The sequence below is a fragment of the Aegilops tauschii genome, chromosome 4 (assembly GCF_002575655.3).
Source record: "Aegilops tauschii subsp. strangulata cultivar AL8/78 chromosome 4, Aet v6.0, whole genome shotgun sequence".
NCBI lineage: Eukaryota > Viridiplantae > Streptophyta > Magnoliopsida > Poales > Poaceae > Aegilops > Aegilops tauschii.
Genome location: NC_053038.3, coordinates 284357439 through 284382097, shown reverse-complemented (window position 1 = coordinate 284382097; position 24659 = coordinate 284357439). Strand labels below are relative to the sequence as shown.

Below are 24659 nucleotides of genomic sequence, written 5' to 3'. Positions count from 1 at the left end.
ATGTCTGTGATCTCATCCGGGACTCCGAACAATGTTCGGTCACCAAATCACATAACTCATAATACAAATCGTCGTCGAACGTTAAGCGTGGGGACCCTACGGGTTCGAGCACTATGTAGACATGACCGAGACACCTCTCCGGTCAATAACCAATAGCAGAACCTGGATGCTCATATTGGTTCCTACATATTCTACGAAGACCTTTATCGATCAAACTGTAATGACAACATACGTCATTCCCTTTGTCATCGGTATGTTACTTGCCCGAGATTCGATCGTCGGTATCTTCATACCTAGTTCAATCTCGTTACCGGCAAATCTCTTTACTCGTTCGGTAATGCATCATCCCGCAACTAACTCATTATTCACATTACTTGCAAGGCTTATCATGATGTGCATTGCCGAGAGGGCCCAGAGATACCTCTCCGATACTCGAAGTGAAAAATCCTAATCTCGACACCTGTAGAGCATCCTTATAATCACCCAGTTACGTCGTGACGTTTGATAGCACACAAGGTATTCCTCCGGTATTCGGGAGTTGCGTAATCTCATAGTCAAAGGAATATGTATAAGTCATGAAGAAAGAAATAGCAATAAAACATAACGATCATTATGCTAAGCTAACAGATGGGTCTTGTCCATCACATCATTCTCCTAATGATGTGATCCCGTTCATCAAATGACAACACATGTCTATGGTTAGGAAACTTAACCATCTTTGATTAATGAGCTAGTCTAGTAGAGGCATACTAGGGACACTGTGTTTTGTCTATGTATCCACACATGTATCAAGTTTCCGGTTAATACAATTCTAGCCTGAATAATAAACATTTATCATGATATAAGGAAATATAAATAACAACTTTATTATTGCCTCTAGGGCATATTTCCTTCAGACACAAGATTCTTTGAAGTTGCTGCAAGTAATCCACCAAAACGTGGTTGAAATCTCAGCTGGCTTGAACCTCCCTACACATGCATTGCAAGTAAATATAAATCAACAAATAGATGATATGTAAGTGATCTCGTTTAAAACCATATGCTGCTTGTGCTGGTGACATCTCACTACTTCGAAAACAAATAAATTGTGTGGCATCCGCAACAACAAAGTAAAGCTGCTGCAAATCGATGGAATGTTTAGTAAGCAATGGGACGAGCCGCCGACGTCCACCATGATGCGGTTGCGGCGCCCGGACTGCTGCACCATACGGGGCCCCGGAGAATGCGACTCCGCCTCGTCGACGTCCACTGCCGCGAGGGCTACCGTGACCTCCGGCGCCCGTTGCCTCGCACGGCGGGCACGCCGTGCCATGTTCTCGTCGAACGAGGCCCATGGTGCGCCCCGATGCTCGGTGCGCCAACAGAGGGGTTGTGCGTCCGCCCCCGTGTTCGGATGGTAGACGGACCGCACCGCCTCCGGTGAGGCATCGATGGTTGCGCTAGCGCCAAATCCATGCACCATTTGGGCAGACGCAATGGATTCCCGACGGAAGGTGCTTGAGCGCTACCGTGAACGGGCCTCCTCCCGGGTGCGGCGGATGGCAAGCCGGACGACCATCTCCTCTTCGGGGCCGTGTGGGATGAGCTCGGGGTCGACGGATCTGGAGGTGAAGGACTCGGATCCGCTGTCCCCCATGCTGGAGACGGCCGGACGGTGCTGGAGATGAGCTTGGGTGGCGGAGGAGAGTGAAGTGAAGTGGCTAGGGTTTGGTCCGACGAGTGGATGGGGAGGAATATATGTGGGGTCGGGTGGGCCAGCGTGGGCCGGGTCCGACGTGGCGGGCGTGCCCGGGCACCCCATATGCGCCCCATATTTGGGCTGAATATGAGGGGTGGCAGTCAGCGCGGACGTTTGAGGCCCGTTTGAGGCGTCCGTCTGGGTGAAAATTTTGCGACCGAATGGCCCGCCCGGACGTATGAGGCAAGTTTGAGGCGCGCGGTTGTAGATGCTCTAAGGTGGAATGGCCATAGTGCAAATATACTTGGCCAATTTTTTTTTCACTGACTGATTTTCTATCAATTAATTAATGATCTTTGGTAAGAGTTAAGTAATGGACGTGGGCATGCTGATTCATAAAGCAAAAAATTTCATGTCATTTGTATCACTTAGGAATTATATGCTCTTTGCATGAGATTCCAGCTTCTCAAAAAGTAGGTTTGTATTATGATAGAGTTATTATGTTTCATAATAGAACATATTTCAGTCGAGACGTGTGTTGCACGTGCATGCTTACTAGTCTCTATAAGGGACAAATTCCAATCCCTATGCTCCCTCTAAAATATATACTCTTACTTTGAACCAGAATATAATTTTGGCCACTACAGGGAATATAATTTTTGCGAGTGAGTTTCTCCATGGCCTGAGTGTTCAGGACCGGGACAGAGGTTGATGAAGAGGCCATAGTGATCGGTTTGGGTGTTTTGGTTTGTACCTAGATGATGAAGAACAGGCACGCACTGGTTACCATGTAAAATGTGGAAAAGCGTCGCGCCCTTGATGCAGGGAACATGTGCATGTTATAGGCAAGGGCTTATCCCTGAGTTGCATATAAGTTTGACGTATAAGTCTTGTTACAAGAGGATAGAGATACGAACATAACATAGCTAACTAACTAGATGATCCTAGTCTTGCCCTAAAAAAAAAGATGATCCTAGTCTATTTCTAACTTAAATGTAACAACCTTTTGCGCCTAACAGTGAGTGTAGCATATTGGATGTACTCCCTCTGGTTTTTTCTACTTCCCATATTAGATATGTGTCAAGTTAAATTTAGCAAAGTTTGACCAAATTTATATTACAAATATCAACATGTATACTAATGTACTATAAAACTACATTTCATAATGAATCTAACAATATTGATTTGGCATTGTGAATGGTAATCCTTTTTATAAAGTCAATCTTTGACCAAGTTTTTAGAGAGAAAACTATTTATATCTACAATATCAAATATATAAAATATGAAATTACATCTTATGATGAATCTATTGATATATGTTGGCATCTAGATGTAAATGTTTTTCTCTACAAATTTAGTCAAAATTTGTGAGGTTTGACTTTTTAAAAAACCTATATGCACTACATTATGAAATGGGGGAGTATAAATTTGATCATACTCTGACTTAGGACAAAAATTATATGCAGACTAAAAAGAACCGGAGGAGCAATAACATTTTATATTATGAAACGGAGGAAGTATTCATCAAGGAGCAGACTAGTGAAAAACATGGGTTGCTTGAGAACTCAATCAATCGATCAATCAAACCGTGTATACGTAGGTGGAGGTGATATCCTGCGGTGTGAGCTCTATCTTGTGACACGACACACGTATCGCTCTTGGCCTTTGCATCCATACATGCCTCTACTTGTAAATCTCTCACTCTCTCGCTTCCACGGCGTGCGTCCGCGTCTCTCTCCAACAGAGTCCTTGGCTGCAGTGAAAGCCCGGCGCGGAAGGAGCTAGCCAACAAACTCCGAAACGCTTGCTGGTTCTGACCATCACTTGTGCGTCTGTGAGCCACGGAACCGCTACAAATACGCCCCGTACGCCTCGTCACTAGCGACGACACAACCCTCCCTCACGTACGCCTAGATCTCATCTCTTGTTCTCTTCCATTCGTTTCCTCTCTCTCTCTCTCTCTCTTTCTCTCTCTCTCTCTGTTTGTGTGCAGAGTCTGCTCTCATGGCGCCGACTGCCCAGGTACCACCTCCCTCACCAACCCCCGCTGTGAAATGCGAACCGCAGTTATTAATGTGCATGCCTCATTTCCTGTTTCTTGGTTCTTCAGATTGCGGCGCATGAGCGGCTTGGAGGCTGCGCGTGCGCGTGCAAGGCGGCGGTGAGATGCCACCCGGCGCTGTCGTCGGAGAGGAAAGCGTCCATGAGGGGAGTCGTCGGCGAGCTGCTCGCGGCCGCCGGCAAGGACAAGGGCCTCGTCTCCCTCGGCGTTGGCGACGCCTCCGCGCACGCCTGCTTCCGCCGGGGCGGGGAGTTCGCGGCCGACGCCGTCGCCTGCGCCGCCAGGTCCGGGGACTTCGACTGCTACGCGCCTTCCTACGGCTTCCCCGCCGCTCGCCGGTGAGCGCCTGTTCGTCGCATACCATGATTCTTCAACTTGGCTAACCAATCAAAACATTCTACGTAGTAATTATTTTGATTTTTTAGAGGTCTCGTTGGTTACATCGAAATACTAGTACCATTGGATACGCATTGCAAAGTGCACTTTCACATCATCTTGATTTTCTTCCGTTTTGCAACACCTCCACATTCACATGGCGTTTGCCCATAACAAAGACGTTACGATATGTGGTACGACCTGCTTGGCTCCTCGCCACCTGGACTATCAATATCTGTCAGAAAGTTCTAACTTCCAACTCAGTTGTACGAGTACTACACTGCACCCTTGATAGCTGACAACCACACATATACATATACTGGTGGATGTACAAACAGGATATGCAGACCACAGGCCCAACAAAGCTAACAATTCCAAGCCGTTCATGTCACTGGTGCACCTTCACTGACCAATCTCTTTCAGCTTTACATTTTTCCCAATACAACAAAACTTTGACCTAAATCCTGTAAACCGAGACGCCCCCGAGAGTTTGTGTTCTAAAGATGATGAAAACGATGTTTACTCCATATTTCTCTTGACAAGATTTTACCAAGCTTGATGACATCCCTCGTAACTCTTTCACTGACGCAAGGGACATCTTTGTAACAGCGCGGTCGCCGACTACCTGTCTGCCGGCACACACCACCGCATCCAGGAGTCTGATGTGTTCATGACGGTCGGAGGTACAGGCGCGATCACTGCCATCACCACGGTGCTCGGTGGGGCTCCAGGGGCTAGCATCCTGCTGCCTCGACCGGGCTTTGCCCCCTATGAGGCAGCCTGCAAGCTTGTCGGTGCCGAGCCTCGGTTCTACGACCTCCTGCCCCGGCAAGGCTGGGAGGCCGACCTTGCAGGAGTACGTGCCATGGCTGATGGCGCCACGGCAGCCATAGTTGTCATCAATCCAAACAATCCTTGTGGCGCGGTCTACTCTACGCAGCATCTTCTCCAGGTGACCATCAGACGGCAGAGTTCACGAGCACTCCTGCGTTCTGAAAACTGAAATCAAAATGATTTTCATTAACAAAAACCTCTAAAGAATCAGGCTCCTACAAACACTGAATATTATGAACAAATGTACCTTCATGTACTCTGAACATGCATGATTTACTGGCATAGCACTGATCACCAACTGCATCCGTTGATCTATAGATTGCTGAAACTGCAAAAGAGTTGGGGATTCCAGTAATAGCGGATGAGGTATATGCACATATGGTCTTTGGTGCCAGCAAGTTTGTGCCCATGGCCTCGTATGCACACATCGCACCAGTTATCACTATTGGAGCCATCTCAAAGAGATTCATGCTACCAGGATGGCGTCTCGGTTGGTTGGCATTCTGTGATCCTAATGGTACAATCAAGCATGTAAGACACTAGATTCTTCTCATGTTTCTCCATTGCTGGCTATATGCACTCATGTACGCAGATCCATAATTTTGTTCTTTTAAAGGTCAGAACTGCAACTGAGATGCTACTGAACGTGACTTCAGGACCAGCCTCGATCATTCAGGTCAGGATCCTATTACGAAACAATGTTTAACCTACACAAACGAATTTGCATTAATTCATTTAGATCCTTTGACACACAGGCAGCAGTTCCCAAGATTCTTTTGGACGAACATGACGAGTTCCATCAGAATGTTGTGAACTTGCTAGAGTCTGCTGCTGATGCTCTCTACGGAAGAGTGAACCAGATTGAAGCTCTGCAATGCTACTCAAAGCCTCACGGTTCAATGTTCATGATGGTTGGTCCAAAGTTGCACTTGTCTTTGTATATAATGATTAATTATCCTATCTTTTAATTGATGATCAAAAAATTATGCAGGTTGAAATCAACACTTCACTTCTGTTCGGCATTGCAGATGACATGGACTTTGCTCGCGAATTGATCAAAGAAGAATCAGTTCTTATTTTACCTGGTATAATACACCAAAATTTCCGTCTTTCTCTTACTAGTATGACCTTATAACCTTTCTGAACTGCTAGGGTGTGGTAAGCAACACTGGAAGTTCCTAAAATGGTTGATCTTGTAGTGGCTTCTGCGTTCTTAACTACTAGTCTTGTTCTCTAGATTTACAATTTCAATTTCTGTCCTTTCTGATTTCCAGGTTCTGTCCTTGGGTTGAAGAACTGGGTTAGGATATTCTTTGGGGCACCTGTTCATGTAATACTGGAAGCCTGCGATAGGATTGAGTCATTCTGCCAGAGAAGGGCAGGTCAAGCAAAACTATTGAAAAAAAAGTTCTGAAACCACCATATAGTGTTTTTGTTAGCTCAATAACATTTATACGGCCTCTGATTTCAATTCTCAGATGCATATTTTATGTCATACAGCTGAAATTTGTATATAGAATCTGAGGAACAGTTACCAGATAGTGTGTAGCAGAATAAAAGTCTGCAACAAATTTACAGAATAAAGGTTATCTCAATAATAAGCATTCCTTATTACTGCATAGCAGCAATACAATTATCGTCTATTGGTTGCAAATAACAAGTGAGCCACAAGATCGACTTTATTTCCAATCGAGCTACAACCATTGTAAGAAGTGCATAATCCAAATCCTTTGTTTCCTAAGCGGTGATAAAATCTATTGCATAGTATCTAACAAAATGAATTTATTATGTCATAAGTGTTCTCTCTTCATTTGTTTAACATGAGACATTCAGATTTGTTTATAGAGCCGATCCAACAGGCATGTAAGGTATGTAAACGACAGGTTCTCATTATCCTATCAGATCACTGAGAACTGCAAAGATATATTGTCAGTTATTAATTGTAACATGCCATAAAATGCAGACATTGAACAAAGACCATCACCGGATCCCCCCCCCCCCCCCCCCTCTCCCCCCAGGCTGTTTGCAGCTATTCAGGACGAAGCTAGGACCTGGGCTCAAGCTGGTGCTCGCGGACTAAATCTATTGCTGGCATAGGAGCGTATTTTTAAGATCGTTGGGCTGAGCATCCCACCCCCCCCCCCCCCCCTCCCCCCCTGTTTTCTCCCTACCTATCAATGAAATGATACGCACTTTTGCGTATTTGCAAAAAAAAAATTCCAGGAAAACATGCAAACACAGATATAGAAACTCAACTTCATTTATAGTACCAAACGGTTCGTCATATGGGAAAAGTAGGTAGTAAAATAAGTGGAAGCCTGGTTATTCTTATTTGTGCATGCTCAAGCAAGCAAACAAAAGGCGAGGAAAAGAGTTCTCTGTTCACCGGCTACGAGCAGCGTAGACAAAGGAAGCGGCGGCGATAACCGTCGTGGTAGGGCACAGCCATGTCCACGCGCTACTCTTCCCCCTCTGCCGCGCCTCAGTGACTGCGAGATGCAGCTCCTCAAGCTTCCCATTCAGGCTACCGATCTGCCCTTCCTTGTTTAGTGCTTCTGCCTTCAACACCCCAATTTCACGGTCCTTCTCAGCATTATAGCTCTCAAGCTCCCCAAGGTTCAGCCTTAGCTTGTCTCCTTCAGATTTCTCCTTGTCAAATGCTTTCAGAAGCGCATCCTTCTCAGCTAGGAGCGAAGAATACTTATTCTTGAGATCATCACAGTGAACACGTTGATCCGCAATGGTACCATTCAGCGCATTAAGCTTAGCCATCAGCTTTGCAGCCTCAGCATCTTTCTGATGGACAGAGGCCATGGCAGCATCCTTATTGGCTTGAATTTTTTCAACCCTCCTCTTCAGCCCATCCAGTTCCTTCTCCAACTTGGTCTTCTCAGTAGCAAATGCAGCCGCAGCCGCTTCATTTGTTTTCCTCATCTCGTTAATCTCATTGCGGAAACTATCCACGTCAGCCACCACTATGTTATACTTACTGGTGGCATTTGCAACATCGATCTGGAGCTTCTCCACCTCCTTCTGCGCGGCATCTAACTCTGTCTTGCTAGTCTCCATCTCCAACTCCATTTCCCTGTTCCTAGCCTGGGCCGCCGAGAGCTTTGCCTCCAAAGACCGGATCTTCACCTCCATTTCCGCCTCACTGGTTATCAGGCTGTCCAACTGCTTCGATTTCTCATCAAGCTTCTCCTTCATTTCCTGCCTCCATATCTCTGTGCTCTTTTTGTAATCATGGAAGTTTCCCTCCACTTCTGCCTTGAGAGCATTGACACTGTGAGCCGTGGCACTCATTTCCCCCAATTGCTTCTGCAATTCGCCTTTCTCTGCACACAGCTCAGTACTCTTCCCCGCCAGTTCACCAACAGAGGCTTCCAATTGGGTGACATTTTCGGATGCAGACGCGGCTGCCGCCTGGTTCCCGCGGAGGAGCTCCTCGAATTGAAGTTTCTCCACTTGGGCCTCCTCCAAGCGAGCTGCAGCCTCGACCCTGGCATCCGTCTCGCGAGCCACCCTCGCCTCCGCGACCTGGAGCGACTGCTGGGCGTCGGCTAGGTGCCCGCGCAGCGCCGTGCCATCCTCGGCGGCAGCTTGGAGGGGGGCAACAAGGGCAGCCCGTAAGACCACAGGCTCCAGATCGGCGATTGCGCAAGCATCAGCAGAGCACTGGTCGACTTGCGCGGTGAGCGTGGCCACCCGCCCCCGCGTCACCACCGCCTCCTTAACGAGCGTGCCGTTGAGCGCCTTGAGTTGTTCCACCTCATGCTCCGGCGACGAGTCCCACCTCTCCTCCGGGACCTGGTCCTCCGACCCCGTCTTTGCTGACGGCTCGCCGCTGTCGGCTGCCTCAATCGAAGGCGGCGGGTTCGCGTCGGCCGGCGCTGCTGAATCCGGGGGCATCTCGTCGCCAACTGTAGGCGTCGACGGGTCTCGATTGGCCGCTGCCGCAGAATCCACCGGTGACTCGACGCCATCGGCCGCCTCAACTGGCGGTGGCGCAGCATGTTCTCCATTGGGAATCGCCGCAGATTCCGGCGGCGGCTCATCGTCCCCAACCGGAGTGGGCATCGGCGGCTGAATCGCGTCTCCGCTGGCCGCCGCCGAATCCACCTGCTGCGGCTCGTCGCCGTTGACCGCTACATGGGAGGGGGCGGCGGCGGCGGGCACCTTCTTCTTCTTATTCTTGCCCTTGCCCATCGCTAGGTGTCGTCTCTCCCTAGGGTTTGCGTTGCGACCACCGGAGATTACGCCATGGGCGTGCTTATTAATACAGAGATTTAGCGAAACTGACCCGTGGGTCGGGGCAAGCCCGTGCCCGAACCGTCAGTGGCGCGGGAGCGGGAGGGGTTTGGAGGTGGTGAGTGCGTGCGGGAGGCCAAGCGCAACCGTTGGGGCGCGTGAGGTTTGAAAGGAAACCATCCCATGGTGGGGGAACGGACGGTCGGGATGCACCGCAGGCTTATCCCGTTCTGCGCCGCACGCGCATGGAGACGAGGGCAAAATTGACAAATTTGACCTATGGACGAAATCAAATCACAGAATGAACTGTCTCCGAAACTATTTCACGCGGCTGACCTTTTTGTGTGACGCCCGACGCGAAGGCGCCACACTACACTGTGCAACGCCTCACAGATAGGCGCTACACGCCTGGCCAGCGTCGCACCCGTATGATCCGAAAATTACTAAGTCAGTGTGCAGCGCCTAAGAGCTAGACGCCACACTATATAGTGTAGCGCCTAGCTTCTAGGCGTTACACTAGTGGTTGCTTCATTTTGTAGTGCAACCACTAGTGCAGCGCCTGAGAGCTAGGCGCCACACTATACAGTGCAGCGCCTAGCTCTTAGGCTCTGCACAATGACTTAGCAAATTTTAGGCAGTTTGGGGTGCAACGCTGGCCAGGCGTGTAGCGCCTATCTATGAGGCGTTGCATAGTGTAGTGTGACGCTTTCGTGTCGGGCGTCACATAAAAAGGTCAGTCGCGTGAAATAGTTTCACGGACAGTTTATTCTGTGATTTTATTTCGTCCACAGGTCAAATTTGCCGAAGACGAGCAGCCTGGCCTCACGGAGAGGTCGCCGTCGCCGTCGCTTCTTTTTCCCCCACTGCGCGCGACGGGTGGATCTCGATGCACCGCCCGTCGCGTGCTCTCTTCTCTTCGGCCTGTTCGCCGTCGCCGTGCACTGGAATGTTCTCGCCACCAGCGACAGCCGTTCGAGGGAGTTGCACTCGCGGTAAACATATGCATACAAGTATACTATACTATTATTATAAAAAGAAGATTGACGGTAAATACGTAGATTTTATTCCTCAAATATGTAGTAATAGAAAGTAATGAGAAATAAAGTCCGGGGTCATAACATCCCAAGAACCAGAGGATCTATTACTAAAGGAATTCCTAGCTAATTCATCCGCGACTTGATTAGCTTCACGGTCACAATCCTTATACAAGATCTTCACAAAATCCAGGACCATTTGATTATAGCCACATCCTGTCCAGGATATAATCATCCAATAAATCTATTGAACCCACAGTAGGCAGTCGGACTCAATTTTCACGGTATCTATCTATTATATAATTAAAACAGAAGTAAAAAAAGCCACCACGTTCGTCCACATATGACGTCGATATCTATCACACGTGTGGCATGTAGCGGGGATGTGCCGCACGCCCGTGTGGCATCGACACAATCCCGCCCGCACGAGGACGTCCGGGCGCACCCAGCCACAGCCCGCACGTCCGGTATGTGGCGCGATCGCCCACACGTCCGGGTGAGCGACCCCGAGGCCCGCACAACCTCTCTCGGCCGTCGTCTCCCTCCGCCCGCGAACCACAGCAGCCACCGTCCGTCGTCTCCAACCTCTGTATCAAAAATCTTCCCCTACCTCCGCCGTCTTCCTTCTGTAGTTGCCATGGCAACCAAATCAGATCGCTAGCGCCCACCCTCCCCATCGACGGAAAACACGGCAAAGCTCACAGGTGAGAAACACATCATACATCTAGTCGTTCATCTATCTCCTCCTCCTCCCCCTCCCTCCCGCCCCCATAGATTGCCCACGTAGATGACGACTGGATCCACAGTGTCATGGCAAACACACCACGAACGTACTAGATTTGTGTCGCATTGATCTACAACTCACATGAATTCCGGATGTTCATGTTTATTCTCCTCTGCCCTCAAACGAACACAAATTTGCCATGTTCTATTCTAGATCTGATCTAAGATTTTAGGTTGCGGTTGCTACCAATAGGTGCTCAAGAAGGATGTGTAGGATTCACTAAGAGTAGGGCAGAACAGAGCAATTTGGGCGGTACATATGGAAAAAAAATTAGTTGCCACATATCTAAGTCGTTAGTTGCCATCATGTTATGTTGTTAGTTGCCATCATATTATGTTGTTAGTTGCCATCAATTCAACATGGTAGTTGCCATCCAGATTGTTGAAAGAGGATGAATATGCATGCCCTATCAACAGAAATGCACGGCTACGATGTTTCCTACTTGCCATGCTGTAATAGTTGTTTATGCCAGAAATGTGATAAGATTGTCGTGTTTCCTTTTATGTGCAAAAATGGAATTTGAAAAATAATGTGTTCTTATTCGTGTAGTGGTTGAAAGCATAGTGGGAGAAGCAGATAAAATGAATCATGAAGACGAGACTGATCCTTGGTTTTTTGGAAGGCCGCAAGCGCCCCCTTGGGATCCAATAGAGTACAATCAACTCATTTCCGCAGGACCATTGCTGCCACTACAAGAGCAGTACGCGAGCATAGGTACGATGCGTGATCAAAAAAGGACAGTTGCCATGTTTGTGGACTTCAAAATGGCATTCTACTTATGTACTACAATGACATTGTTCGCAGGTTCTTATGACACAACCACACAGGCAGGGATACCGTGGCAAGTTGCAACACAAGGGGCTATCGGTGATAGATATACAGGAGACCAACTTCAAGTAGCAAATGTGGCAAATCAAGGTAACAAAAAAAATAGAATGTTGATGTGGCGAAAAAAACTTGCAAGGATGGCAAGACTTATGAGTACTTTGCAAAAAACACAGGACCATCATGCAGCACGTGGCAACAGGTGGCAACCAGATACCTGCCATCAACGTCATACGCAGGTGAGACATATGAAATGATCTTGCCGATAGTGTATCAGGAAAGGGAACTAGATGACATTGGTGTTTACATGGTGTGACGATAAATGTAGAAAAGATGACATTGGCGTTTGTAGCTGATAGAAATCAAAAGAATGATGGAAAGTGCACCTGACAAGCCTGGTCAGCTGTATTTGCCATATGTGAACAAATGTGTGTGTCAAATTAAATGTATGACTGACAGTTGCCATACGTGATTGCACGCAGTTGCCATGTCTGAACAACTCCAGTTGCCATGTCTGAACAAATGCAGTTGCCATGAGTGAGAAACTACATATGCCATATTTTAACAACTACGGTTGCCATGCCTGACCCACTGCAGTTGGTCAATGCTTGTCAACTGTAGTTGGCTTGCATGGTGGACTATGTTTGCCATGATTTCAAAGCTAAACTTCCACATGATCGCAGGTTGTTATGGTGCAACCACACCAGCAGAGGTCTCGTGGCAAGCTTCACCATTGCAGACCATCGGTAATGCAGATACAACACACCAAATTGAAGTGGCACACCAACTTCGATTAGCACATGTGGCACAGCAAGGTAATATGTGAACCAAGAAAAATCATGCATTTGCTTTGTGCAAAAGAATTGGGAAAGTGCTTTTGTCACGGTGGTGGTGGCAACTACAATTGCCACCAAGTGAATACGTCCATTAGTCATCTATGATCATCTGGATTTGCCAATTACTGTCTGTGTGTATTTTCCATTTGTGATTATCTGCATTTGCCTTGTGGGTTCATATCTAGAACGCAAGTTTTGATGTTAAGATGTTGGTTGCCATGACTTGGCAACTACAGCTACCATATTAGGTCAACTGTAGCTGCCATGGCTGGAGAAATGCAGTTGCCATGCATGGACAAATGCAGATCCTCAAGACTTGCATATATGAATGATATGATGCCAAAAGAAAGGATGGGTTACAGTTGCCATGATTTCAAAGTTACACATTCCAGCACTTTATGCATCTAACTTATACAGCTGCAGTTCTCTACCATATTTCAGTTGCAGTTGCCATGAACAATCAGATGCAGATGCCGTATTTCATTTCGACGAATATGCCATTCAAGCAATACTGCTTACACACATACCTGATTTTTGTAGGAGCTTTGACTACAATCAGCAGCGGTGCACGACCTCAGAGCACGTGGAAGCGGCGTTCCACGAGCAAGTCACCGATACTGCCACAAAACAATGCAGAATCAGTGTCAGAACTGGCAATCGTTGCAGTATTGACGACAAGCACGCCTGTGCACACCAGCACAAGCAACACTCAAGCAGATGAAATAGCTGCCAATACTGAAGTGAATGATGAAACCGATGACAAAGCGCAAGGGGAAGAAGAAGATGGACAATCAGAAATCATGCAACCTCAACCACCTTATGTTGGGCAGAGATTTGGTTCGTTTGAAGATGCCAAGGAATACTACCAGAGATGCACGTTGTTCCATGGATTTGTGGTGAACACGGAATACCATAGGAAAATAAAACGAGTACAGCAGAGGTGAGATAAGGTGCTACAAGGCACGAAAGAACAAGAAGGGTAAAGGTGTTGTGCCTGTCGTGCCGGAACGAAAGAGAGGCATCATTCTCAAGACGGAATGCCCTGTCAGGATGAAGCTAAACGCAGATGGAGCATGGTGGATGGTCACCGAATATGTCGAAGAACACAACCATGACCTGATAAAGAATTTTGACCTAGCAAAATTTCTGAGCGCCCACAAAGTATTCAGTCCCCACGAGAAGAAATTCATAAAGTTGCTACATGATTGTAACATCGGTCCATCAAGAATGGTCCAGATACTGCCCCTGATCCACAGCAAAGATGGAAGTCTGAGTAGCATGCCCTACATACCAGCAGACATCACAAACCTAAAGGCAAAGTACCATAGAGAGAGCAGGTTGGCCGACATAGAAGACATGGTCGCCTACTTCAAAGAGAAATCAAAAGCAGATCCTGATTTCTTCTACAGGATAAGATTGGACGACGAGGACCGTGTCAGAAACATGTATTGGGTGGATGGTGCTGCAAGAAGAGCCTACAAACCTTTCCATGATTGCATTTCATTCGACGCGACATATCTCACGAATATGTACAAGATGCCATGTGCTCCATTCATAGGAATAAATAACCACAATCAGTCCTTGCAGTTCGGTTGCGGTCTCGTTCGGAATGAAGATACTGATGGTTACACTTGGTTGTTCAAAACCTTCTTGGAGTGGATGGATGGACTTGCTCCGATGAACATAATAACATACCAGGATTTTAGCATGCGTGCAGGCATAGAGGAGGTCTTTCCGTTAGCAGTGCACAGACACTACAGGTGGCATATTACCAATAAGGCTGGAGAGACGCTAGGACCATTCTTTGCTGACCGTCCAGAGCTACACAAGGCATTCGAGTTGTGTGTGGACCACAACTTGACAGTGGAGGAGTTTGAACAGAGCTGGACGGCTATGATTGAAACATACCAAGTCCAAGACAACGAGACACTTAATAGCCTGTGGGAGAAGCGAATGTACTAGGTGCCAGCCTACTTCATGCAGTGCTTCTATCCATTTCTGTAGACTACGCAACGCAGCGAGGGGTTCAATGCTGTTTTGAAGCATTATGTGAGCCCTGGCAACTCATTGTTGCAGTTTGCCAAGCAATATTCAGCTTTGCAACAGAAAATACTGGGATTTGAGCTACAGCAAGAAGCAAACACCGCACTCAAGCAACCTAAATTGCTAACAAATTTACCGATGGAGAGGCAGATGAGCAAGATATACACCAACAAGATATTTAACAAGTAAGTGAATGGTCGTACGGTCTTATTTGCCATGTATGACACGGCACAGTCAACATTGAAAAATGAAAAAAAAATGTTTGCCATGTCTGCTGGTTTGAAGCTGCGATCTGTAGTGGACACATGAATGCAAAACAAGATGAAAAAATGGAGTAAAAACCTCTGTAGTTGGAAAACAAATATTAGCTGATGCTTGTTGTCAAATAAAGTGTAGTTGCCATTTTGAATATGGTGTGGTTGCCTTGTGGGATATAGTGTAATTGCCATGTATAGTGCAAACGGTATTTCACATATAAGATGACCTGATGTGCATTGAGAACAATATGATGTACTTGCACTACCATGAGGACAGTAGTTGCCATGTAGAATGCACTGTAGAATGCACTGTAGTTGCCATCTTTTGACATGATGATCCTTTCAAATATAGCACAGGATTACACTAGACAGCATAAACTGTAGTTGCCATGTGAAATAAACTGCATTTGCCATGTGAAATAGTCTACACTTGCCATGTGGAAACAATTAGTACAAAAAAATGTAGAAAAAAGAGCTTTCTTTGCCATCATTGATTTTAATATGCTTGAAATGTTGTGCCCTACCTCAACAAAAGTTGCTACAAAAAAGAATATAAGAATTTAACAAGCACAAAACATGCAGATTCCAGGAAGAAATAAAGCGTGCCAGCATGTACGCAGCTTACCAGGTTGACGAACGTACCTTCAAGGTGTGTACTCTCATGGGCATGTCCGATTCAGAACCTGAAGACCCGGACAAGGGAAGAAACTATTTTGTGAGGGCCTCGATAAACGAAGGTGAATACTACCGCGAGTGCTGCAAATACGAACGGGGCGGGATTGTGTGCTGCCACATACTCAAAATAATGGACATGCGTGCGGTCAGGCGATTGCCCTGCCATTTCATATGACGACGATGGACTTGGGACGTTGACGATGTGTTGGGGCCACAAACATCAAATGCAGTTTTGGTTGTACATGATGACAGACCAAAGGCAACCATGGACTCTGTGAGGCACGTTATATTGACCAAGAACTATGCTGAACTAATAGATGAAGCATGCAAGAGCGATGAGACAACAAGGGTGGCAGAAAAGCACAGGAAGGCACCGAAGAGAGAGCTTGATGAGATCAAGAGGAAGGCTGAAGAAGCCTTACACAGGTTCCCCCGCGCCTCAAGTGTGCCTTCGTCCACGGGTCCGTCCGCTGAAAACTCGGAGGTAGGGTCTAGAACAGCAAGCACACAAACTCAGGTCAGGAACCCGCCCTGTTCCATCACAAAAGGGCGTCCAAAAGAGGTGAGATACAAATCAGGGTTGGAAATTCAAGCAAAGCACAAGAAACCAAAGAAAGGAATGGGCAATCCATAAGCAACTGTGGAGGATTCTAACTTTGGTGTTGGTGACAATTTTGTAACGTAGATGATCAGGGTTTTAAAAATGCGAGAATGACTGTTGGTGGACAACAGAAATTGAAGAAAATGCCATGTATGCAGAAATAAATATGCCATGTAGTTGCTACTAAATCTGCCATGCAGCTTGCACTGAATCCGCCATGTACTTGCTACTAAATCTTCCAGTCGCGTAGCTTTCCGTTTCCAGCCCACACATTTTTGTTTCTATAGTAAAAAATAGTTACCACACATATTGTATTGTATACATACTGTGTAGGAACTAATTGAAATGATCACGTGCAAAAACACGAGAGAAAACATCTGCCATCTAAGTTGTATTCAAAATGACGTGCAATAGGTGTCACATATGCGAACTTATGAACTACCATGCCAACCGATACAGTTAGCACTGCATCCCAAAAGAAATGGAATGATTACTTGGACTAACCGTGTGTAATCAGCTATATTTGCCACATTTCAGGCATCGTAAACGTCAAGTGAGGGAAACTAAGGTTACCACAAGGAAAAAATAGCAAAAAGTATTAGACTATATATATCCCCAGTAGAAAATTAACTAGACATACTGGGCCGTTCGCAGTTTTACACATTTCTGAATGTAGTAAAAATATGACAAATGAAAACACATTTTTTTTAAAAAGAGGGTTTCAACCCATCTCAAGAGAGTGCCACAAAAGCTAAAAGGCAAGTTCTACAGGACGGCATTCAACCCGCAATGTTGTATGGCGCTGAGTGTTGGCCGACTAAAACGCGACATGTTCAACAGTTAGGTGTGGCAGAGATGCGTATGTTGAGATGGATGTGTGGCCACACGAGGAAGGATCATGTCCGGAATGATGATATACTAGATAGAGTTGGGGTAGCACCAATTGAAGAGAAGCTTGTCCAACATCGTCTGAGATGGTTTGGGCATATTCAGCGCAGGCCACCAGAAGCTCCAGTGCATAGCGGACGGCTAAAACATGCGAAGAATGTCAAGAGAGGGCGGGGTAGACCAAATTTGACATGGAAGGAGTCCGTTAAGAGAGACCCGAAGGATTGGAGTATCACCAAAGAGCTAGCTATGGACAGGGGTGCGTGGAAGCTTGCTATCCATGTGCCAGAGCCATGAGTTGGTTGCGAGATCTTATGGGTTTCACCTCTAGCCTACCCCAACTTGTTTGGGACTAAAGGCTTTGTTGTTGTTGTTGTTGTTGTTGTTGTTGTAGAGTTTCAACCCATCTGCCACGTCCTCTCAGAAAGAAAAAAAAGAAAAAAAAAAGACAAAATCAAGCATATGACAGGAGAATTTGAAAACCACATTTCGGACAAGCTTACAAACTCGCATTCAAACTGCCAATTTGTACTCACATTCACAAACACATAATAATAGTGAACATAAAAGTAGGTCTTGTCACACCTAAACAGGTTCGGGCCCACACTTATATCAGACGGCACATACACGCCACCACTATATACTACAGCTACGGGGGACGAAGTCATAACATAGCACACGGGCATAGTTTCGAAGAGCGAGGTGATACCTTACATTCCTAAGCCACAGAATGTATGGTAGGCATGTGTATGGAGCATCACATGATCACTTGTACTTCTTGTTCGCGGTTTTGACAACTCCCTCTATGAATTCTCGTGCTGAAGCCCGCGTGTTGAAATCTTCATTCATCAACCAGTTCCATGTATATATTTTACGGAGCTCGACGACCATTGCAGCTGTGACCACAGGGACCCATCGACCTTCCCACTTTGCAAGGTGTTCCAACATGTAAAACCCGCAGTCATGCCTAGAACAAAACAAACAGGTGAACACATGCCAACAAAAACATGATAAACTTTGATGAAGAGATGAAAAGGGTTAAAATTGAGGTGGAAAACACATGAAAAAGACAGTAATTACCCGTTTTCTTGCTTCTCAGCCGTGACGTACTCAATTGGAAAATGACTGATCTGGACCTTTGAGTTTTCGTAATGGCGGTTCCAGGTCTCTTTCAGGTTGTTGATAAAGAATTCAACATGAGTAGTAAGGTCCTCGTCATCTCCTAAACGGATTGAATCAAGCACCTCAAAACTTTGGTTCTTCAGGTCTAGGCAAATGGCATAGTGGTGACCACACTTGTCATCTGGGTTGTCTGGTCCAAGCAGCTGGAACATGGGGAACATGACCTACAAGTAAAAAGAGAAAAAGTACATATCAAAATAGTATGATGTAGTTGGAAAAATGATATGTAATAATGTTGCCAGTTACAATGATGGATATGTGAAAAGCAAGCATCAAGTGGCCAAGTGGACACATGGAAAATGTTCAGTTGCCATGTGTAATTATCAGAACTTGCCATCCATGGGTGAACAAAGTTGCCCAATATTTTAAGTGAAGTTGCCACATAAGTTGAAGTAAAAGTTCACACTTCATTAACATGGCAGCTGTTGCCACATGAAACAGCTGTCACTTACAGTATGTAACCCACATATCAAGTATAACTATTGACAAAACATAGCATGGAAAAAACATGTACAATGAGAAGAAACACTCACATATGTTTTCAGTGTGAGCTTGAAATCACCATGCGCGGCAAAATGTTTCCTCTGGATGCGATGGTGGAAGTCACCATCCCATATTTTGTAGGTCACACTGTACTGCATGATCGTCTTGTCGGGACAAATGTACACATGCCTGTTGATGAAGTCAATCCCACACGCAACTACATTCTTCGACATTTTACCAGTAGGCCTCACAGACTCGGCAAGATCACCTAGGTCGGCGTATGTCGCATCACATTGTATGATTTTGGTTTTGTCCAAACATGAGCTGTATGCAAATGATATAACATGAAAGAATCATGTGTACTAAAAAATAAAATAAAAATAAACAATGCATGGCCAAAAGGGCAAAAAAATCGGAGAAAAGCAAGTAAGGGGTTATGTGGTGTGGACATTACTTTTTTAGCTCCTTCATGTGTTTGCTGTTCGACCTCACATTTCCGAAACGCTTGACAATATCATATAGTTGGGTCTGCTCCTTTATAGCCTTAACATCAAGCTCAAAGCCATCCACTGGTGGTGCGTGAACTACCCTCGTCTGCCTCACAGAGCCAGGGGTTGCACTTCTGACGGTATCCTCTGATACTACCTCAGTAGGCACGTCAGAACTTGATTGCCCCTGATTCTGTGAGGACCTCCTCTTTAATGCTTCCTCCTTAATCCTACGGTAAGCTTCATCGAGGGACGGCAAAGTCTCCTTAGGGGTGGCTGGAAGAATAAAACAGTGGGATAAGAAACTTGGAAACAACAAGTTATTGTGCAAAAAGTTCAAACTATGAACTGTAAGTGCTTATAAGAAAGTATCAATGTCAAATGTCACTTGGTAAACAATGTTTGCGATGTGAAAAGTGAACTGCAGTTTCCATGTGGCAACAACTATAGTTGCCATTTGTAGTGCACTCTAGTTGCCATGTGGCAACAACTGTAGTTGCCCTCTGCAGTGCACTGTAGTAGCCATGTGCAAATGCACTGCAGTTGCCATGTATAATGCAGATAAGTTGGCATGTGGCAACAACTACATTTGCCATGTGCAAAAAACTACAGTTGCCATGCGACAACATCTACAGAAAACACATGTGATCAAAAGTGTTTTGGCCCTGCAAAAGATAAACAACGGTTGTCATCTCAAAATAAAAATCAGTTGCCTTGTTATATGAACAACTGTCAAATTAGGTAACCTGCAAATGCCATCTACATGTGCATCCCATAAGATTTGCCATCACAATTCAAAAACCAAAGCTTGCGACGAATGTCAAACAAAAAATGTAGAAACGAATGATAAACACAAAAAAGTTTACCTTGCACTATAGGCTCTGCAAACTTCACAGCCTTCCTACCATCAGCCATGGGCTGCGCCATCATGGGGACCATGCCTGCTGGGAAAGCAAAGGCAACAGGCATAGGATCATGGACTGGATCATCCTGAGTGCGATCAATCCCAAGGCTAAAGCTTGGTGGTGTGAAAGCCATGGGGTGCCTCTCATGCCTAGCAGCCGGGTTGCGAACAAATTGTTTAGCAGAATCTAGAGGTGACAGATCAACAAACATGTCAGTCTCGTCTGCTGCAGAATCCTCATGGTTATTAGTAGGGCGGGGCGTGCTGTTAGCGGTCTCAATCAGAACCTTCTTGACTATCTTCTTGTTTGGGCTGTATGGGACACCGATGTTGACAGGGAGCTTAGAAGTGCGCATATTTAAGCTGGTGTTCTCCATGGCAGTAAAGGACGTCGTCTGCTCTGAATGTCCACCTCCTTCAATGGTGCACTGCTTACCACTTGCATCTGTTGTATTGCAGACTTCCATCTTCTCGACTGGATTGCTTTTGGCAGAAGGTGGGAACAGTGTGGAAGCAGGCACAAAACCAGAGTCACCTCCGCTGCTCTTAACTACCTCTGGTGCATTTGACAACTGTTCAGGATTCTTGCGGGAGCTACGCCTAGGTGGCAGGCCAGCTTGCACAACGGTTGCAGTAGCAGCCTCTGGGCTACCAGCCGCTGGAGCTTTTGTGCGATGAGAGTCATCTGTGGATGTCCTGTCATACTGAAATGTGGCCGCAACCCCTTCTTTCGTGGACACAGAAGTGCCACCGGCCACACGCTTGGAATCCATATCAGATGAGTGGGAATCTTCCTTGTTTAGGTTGAGCTCGGGAGCGTCCGCTTCAACACTTGCTGATCGGGTGGCATGGGTCACCACAGCATCTCTCATTGCCACCAGGGTAGGCACTATCTCAGCAGTCCTGGCAGATACTGACTCGTCACTCCCGGATGTACGGATGCCTACGGTTGTATTCTGCACATCTGCAACCGGCGGAGATGGGCGACCGCTTGCATCAGAAATAGCGGCAACAGTGGACGGTGCAACGGTGGATTTGTCAACTGATAGCTCATGAATATCTGCATTATCAGATGTTGACAACTTGGAGCGAATGCGTTCAAGTGGGTCTTTGGTAGTGCGATTGGTCGAGCGTGCGGTAGTCTTCTGTCGAACGATAAGACAGCCATTCAACAAAGCACATGAAGGGAATGAAAGGTGAGTGGAAGGAACAAACAATTGCCATGGTAGTGATCATAAAATGAAAATGTGTGATATGTCAGAGCTGCCATTTGAAAACAAAGCAGGGATTAACACACATGTTGTGCAAGCTGTTGCCGTGAGTGAAAGCTACTAGTTGCCATATGAGTGGGACAAGAATTGCCATATGGTATAGTAAGCAGTTGCCATGCCGAAGAAGCAGCAGTTGCCATGTATCAAATTTAGATCAAATTTAGAAGTTGCCATGTGGGACAGATAAGAGTTGCCATGTGGCAAGTTTAACAGTTGCCATGAGGTGCAGACAAGAGTTGCCACGTTGGGTGCAGTAAAAAGTTCCATATGATTTAGGAATGCATCAAACAAATTTAGTGTTAGGACTATGAATAACTTGTCAAGCTCAACATGTGCAATTGCCATGAAAAAATTCAAAGAGAATGCATTTCCGTATCATGACACAATGAAGATAGCTCAATCAGAAAAACAGGGAGAAACCACCTCTTGCTTATCTTCCTCAAGTCTTCTAGCACAACAGGATCCCCGGTGTTGGACGTCGATGTGCGAGGAGACGACCTAGTGGAAGTGGTGGCACCAGCAGTGGGTGCCCCCTAGTTCAGCCAGGTGATGACCCACAAGTATAGGGGGTCAATTTTAGCTCTTTTCAATAAGTAAGAGTGTCGAACCCAATGAGGAGTAGAAGGAAATGACAAGTGGTTTTCAGCAAGGTACTATATGCAAGTGCTGAAATTGTAAGTAACAGAGTAGTTTGATAGCAAGATAATTTGTAACGGGCAAGTAATGATAATAGTAACAAAAGTGCAGCAAGGTAGCTCAATCCTTTTGAGGCAAAGGACGGGTCAAAACGGTCTCTTATAATAAGCAAAGCGTTCTTGAGGGTACACGGGAATTTCATCTAGTCACTTTCACCATGTTGATTCGATTTGTGTTCGCTACTTTGATAATTTCATATGTGGGTGGACTGGTGCTTAGGTGTTGTTCTTACTTGAACAAGCCTCCTACTTATGACTAACCCTCTTGCAAGCATCCGCAACTACGAGAGAAGTATTAAGAATAAATTCTAACCATAGCATTAAACTTTTGGATCCAATCGGCCCCTTACGGAATAGCACATAAACTGGGGTTTAAGCTTCTGTCACTCTCGCAACCCATCATCTACTTACTACTCCACAATGCATTCCCTTAGGCCCAAATATGATGAAGTGTCATGTAGTCGACATTCACATGACACCACTAAGGGAATCAAAACATACATACTATCAAAATATCAAACACATATAAAGTTCACATGATTACGTGCAACATGATTTCTCCCGTGACCACAAGAACAAAAGTAACTACTCACAAATGATAATCATGCTCAAGATCAGAGGGTTATTAAATAGCATATTGGATCTGAACATATAATCGTCCACCGAATAAACCATATTGTAATCAACTACAAGATGTAATCAACACTACTAGTCACCCACAAGCACCAATCTATAGTTCCGGTAACAAGATGGAACACAAGAGATGAACTAGGGTTTGAGATGAGATGGTGTTGTTGAAGATGTTGTAGCGACCCGACCCGAATGGATCAAGTCTCTGTGCTTAAGTGTCATCCCTGGATCGGTATGCTGACACACACAGTACTCGACGATTTATAACAGAGGTAAATCACATGTATAAAATAACGTAAATACTATTACCTCAATCCAAAATAGCGGAAGTAACAAGGTTGTGGATTCCCATCGACACCAACGGCAAAGTTGAGTGTAGAAATCGTAACCCTAATGAATCACTTACTCGTCGTAAGATATCCTGCAACATGAAACGTTGCAGCCCGAAAACGGGTCAGCACATGGAATATGCTGGCAATGTAACACATAGAGAATAATGAACATAATAATGCTATACTACATGCATAAAATGGCTGGTGGAAAGCTCTATGGTTACATTTTTGCGAAAAGCCAATTTTTCCCTACTGCAAAGGAATAATTTTTATTTAACTATCATGGTGGTTGTGAAACATTGAGATGGTTGACAGCATCTCAATCCCAATTAAGTATCATCATTAACCCAACAATATTAATTAAAGTAACATGATGAGATTAACGGGATAATCCAAGAACTAGATACTCAGGATGTCCATAACCGGGGACACGGCTAATCATGATTAGTTTGTACACTCTGCAGAGGTTTGTGCACTTTTCCCCACAAGACTCGATCTCCTCCGTTGGATTTCTCGCACTACAAGGTGTTTGAGAAACGGATGACTGAGACACAGTCTTTCAGAAGCGTTAGCACCTTACGATGGGTAGACCGGTACACCTACATCCCCTACATCTGCTAGTCTACCACTATAAGAGTTCACACGACTTAATCAACTATGCTAGAGCCCATAATAGCTTGTGGCTGCACACGGAAGTTTCTAGCATGAATAATCTCATGATCCCTTTGAGCCTGGGTGGCGGTCCAAAAGAAAAACAGGCAATCCTGGAATACCCAGGTACCTCAATCCACCCAGAGGTGAGTTTTAGTTGCCACCTTAAGTAAACCATTATTAACAATCTCACATCTGTCATGAATATCACTCAACCCAATCCACGTCTACGAGCATAGCATGGCAATATAATAGCAACGTAGAAGTAACTCCCAAGGGTTTGAAAAAAACAGGTAATAGGTACTACCTCCACTACATCCCAATACCCACAATTTAATTAGATCCTAACCATGCAGTGTTTGAGGATTTATCTAATGCAATAAAAACTGGGTATGGAAGGGTATGATCAAAGTGTTACTTGCCTGCAATGTTGATGAAGATGATTCGCACTCAAAACTTTTGATAGATCTACTCGTCACACTCCGGTCAATCTATCGTAAACAAGCAATGGTAACCACACATAAGCAATCACTCAAAAGATCAGAAAGAACGAGGAAAACAATTCGGAAAACTTCAAAACCAAGCAAATAACTCTTGCAACATAAAACAATTTCTAACAGTACCAAAATTATGCGAATTTGGCCTTATCAGAAAGTTTAGGTCAAGAGCTTCGATTAGCAAAAAGAATCAACTCAAACGGAGCTACGAAACTCAAGTTACGATCAAATGAAGTTTGAATTAAAATCTGATCTAATTCAAATTTTAAAATCTCAAAAACATGTTTGAGTTGGATTACAGGTTAGAGGAGATCATAACGAAGAAGTGGGCATTGGTTTCATTGGATTTGGACAAACGAGTAAAAAGTTGTAGACGTTTGAAGATC

General features: G+C 45.5%; 2 protein-coding genes and 1 long non-coding RNA gene across 3 annotated transcripts; 2 read left to right on the top strand and 1 right to left on the bottom strand.

Moving 5' to 3' along the window:
• The first annotated feature begins 3351 nt into the window (after positions 1 to 3351).
• Positions 3352 to 6547, top strand: LOC109779912 (nicotianamine aminotransferase 1). The gene is made up of 8 exons (XM_020338519.4): positions 3352 to 3700; positions 3789 to 4078; positions 4725 to 5067; positions 5268 to 5480; positions 5566 to 5625; positions 5705 to 5860; positions 5941 to 6034; positions 6224 to 6547. The coding sequence occupies exons 1-8, from the start codon at positions 3683 to 3685 to the stop codon at positions 6361 to 6363; spliced, it is 1314 nt and encodes a 437-aa protein (XP_020194108.1). The 5' UTR covers positions 3352 to 3682; the 3' UTR covers positions 6364 to 6547.
• Positions 4383 to 5477, bottom strand: LOC141021298 (uncharacterized). Its single transcript, XR_012182002.1, has 2 exons — positions 5197 to 5477; positions 4383 to 5114 (listed from the first exon to the last, which is right to left on the bottom strand). It is a non-coding gene; the product is annotated as an uncharacterized lncRNA (long non-coding RNA).
• A 7179-nt stretch (positions 6548 to 13726) lies between the features above and the next one.
• On the top strand, positions 13727 to 14908 carry LOC109779911 (protein FAR1-RELATED SEQUENCE 5-like). The gene is made up of 2 exons (XM_020338518.1): positions 13727 to 14631; positions 14695 to 14908. Exons 1-2 carry the CDS (start codon positions 13727 to 13729, stop codon positions 14906 to 14908), a joined length of 1119 nt encoding a protein of 372 aa, XP_020194107.1.
• Positions 14909 to 24659: the final 9751 nt, after the last annotated feature.

Bases quoted from the DNA above. Each gene is read 5' to 3' on its own strand.
- LOC109779912 (XM_020338519.4), top strand. The intron at 4,079-4,724 runs GTGAGCGCCTGT...TCTTTGTAACAG, and splicing joins GGCTTCCCCGCCGCTCGCCG to CGCGGTCGCCGACTACCTGT. The intron at 5,861-5,940 runs GTTGGTCCAAAG...AAAATTATGCAG, and splicing joins ACGGTTCAATGTTCATGATG to GTTGAAATCAACACTTCACT.
- LOC109779911 (XM_020338518.1), top strand. From the start codon at position 13,727: ATGAAGCTAAACGCAGATGGAGCATGGTGGATGGTCACCGAATATGTC. The intron at 14,632-14,694 runs GTACTAGGTGCC...TACGCAACGCAG, and splicing joins AGCCTGTGGGAGAAGCGAAT to CGAGGGGTTCAATGCTGTTT.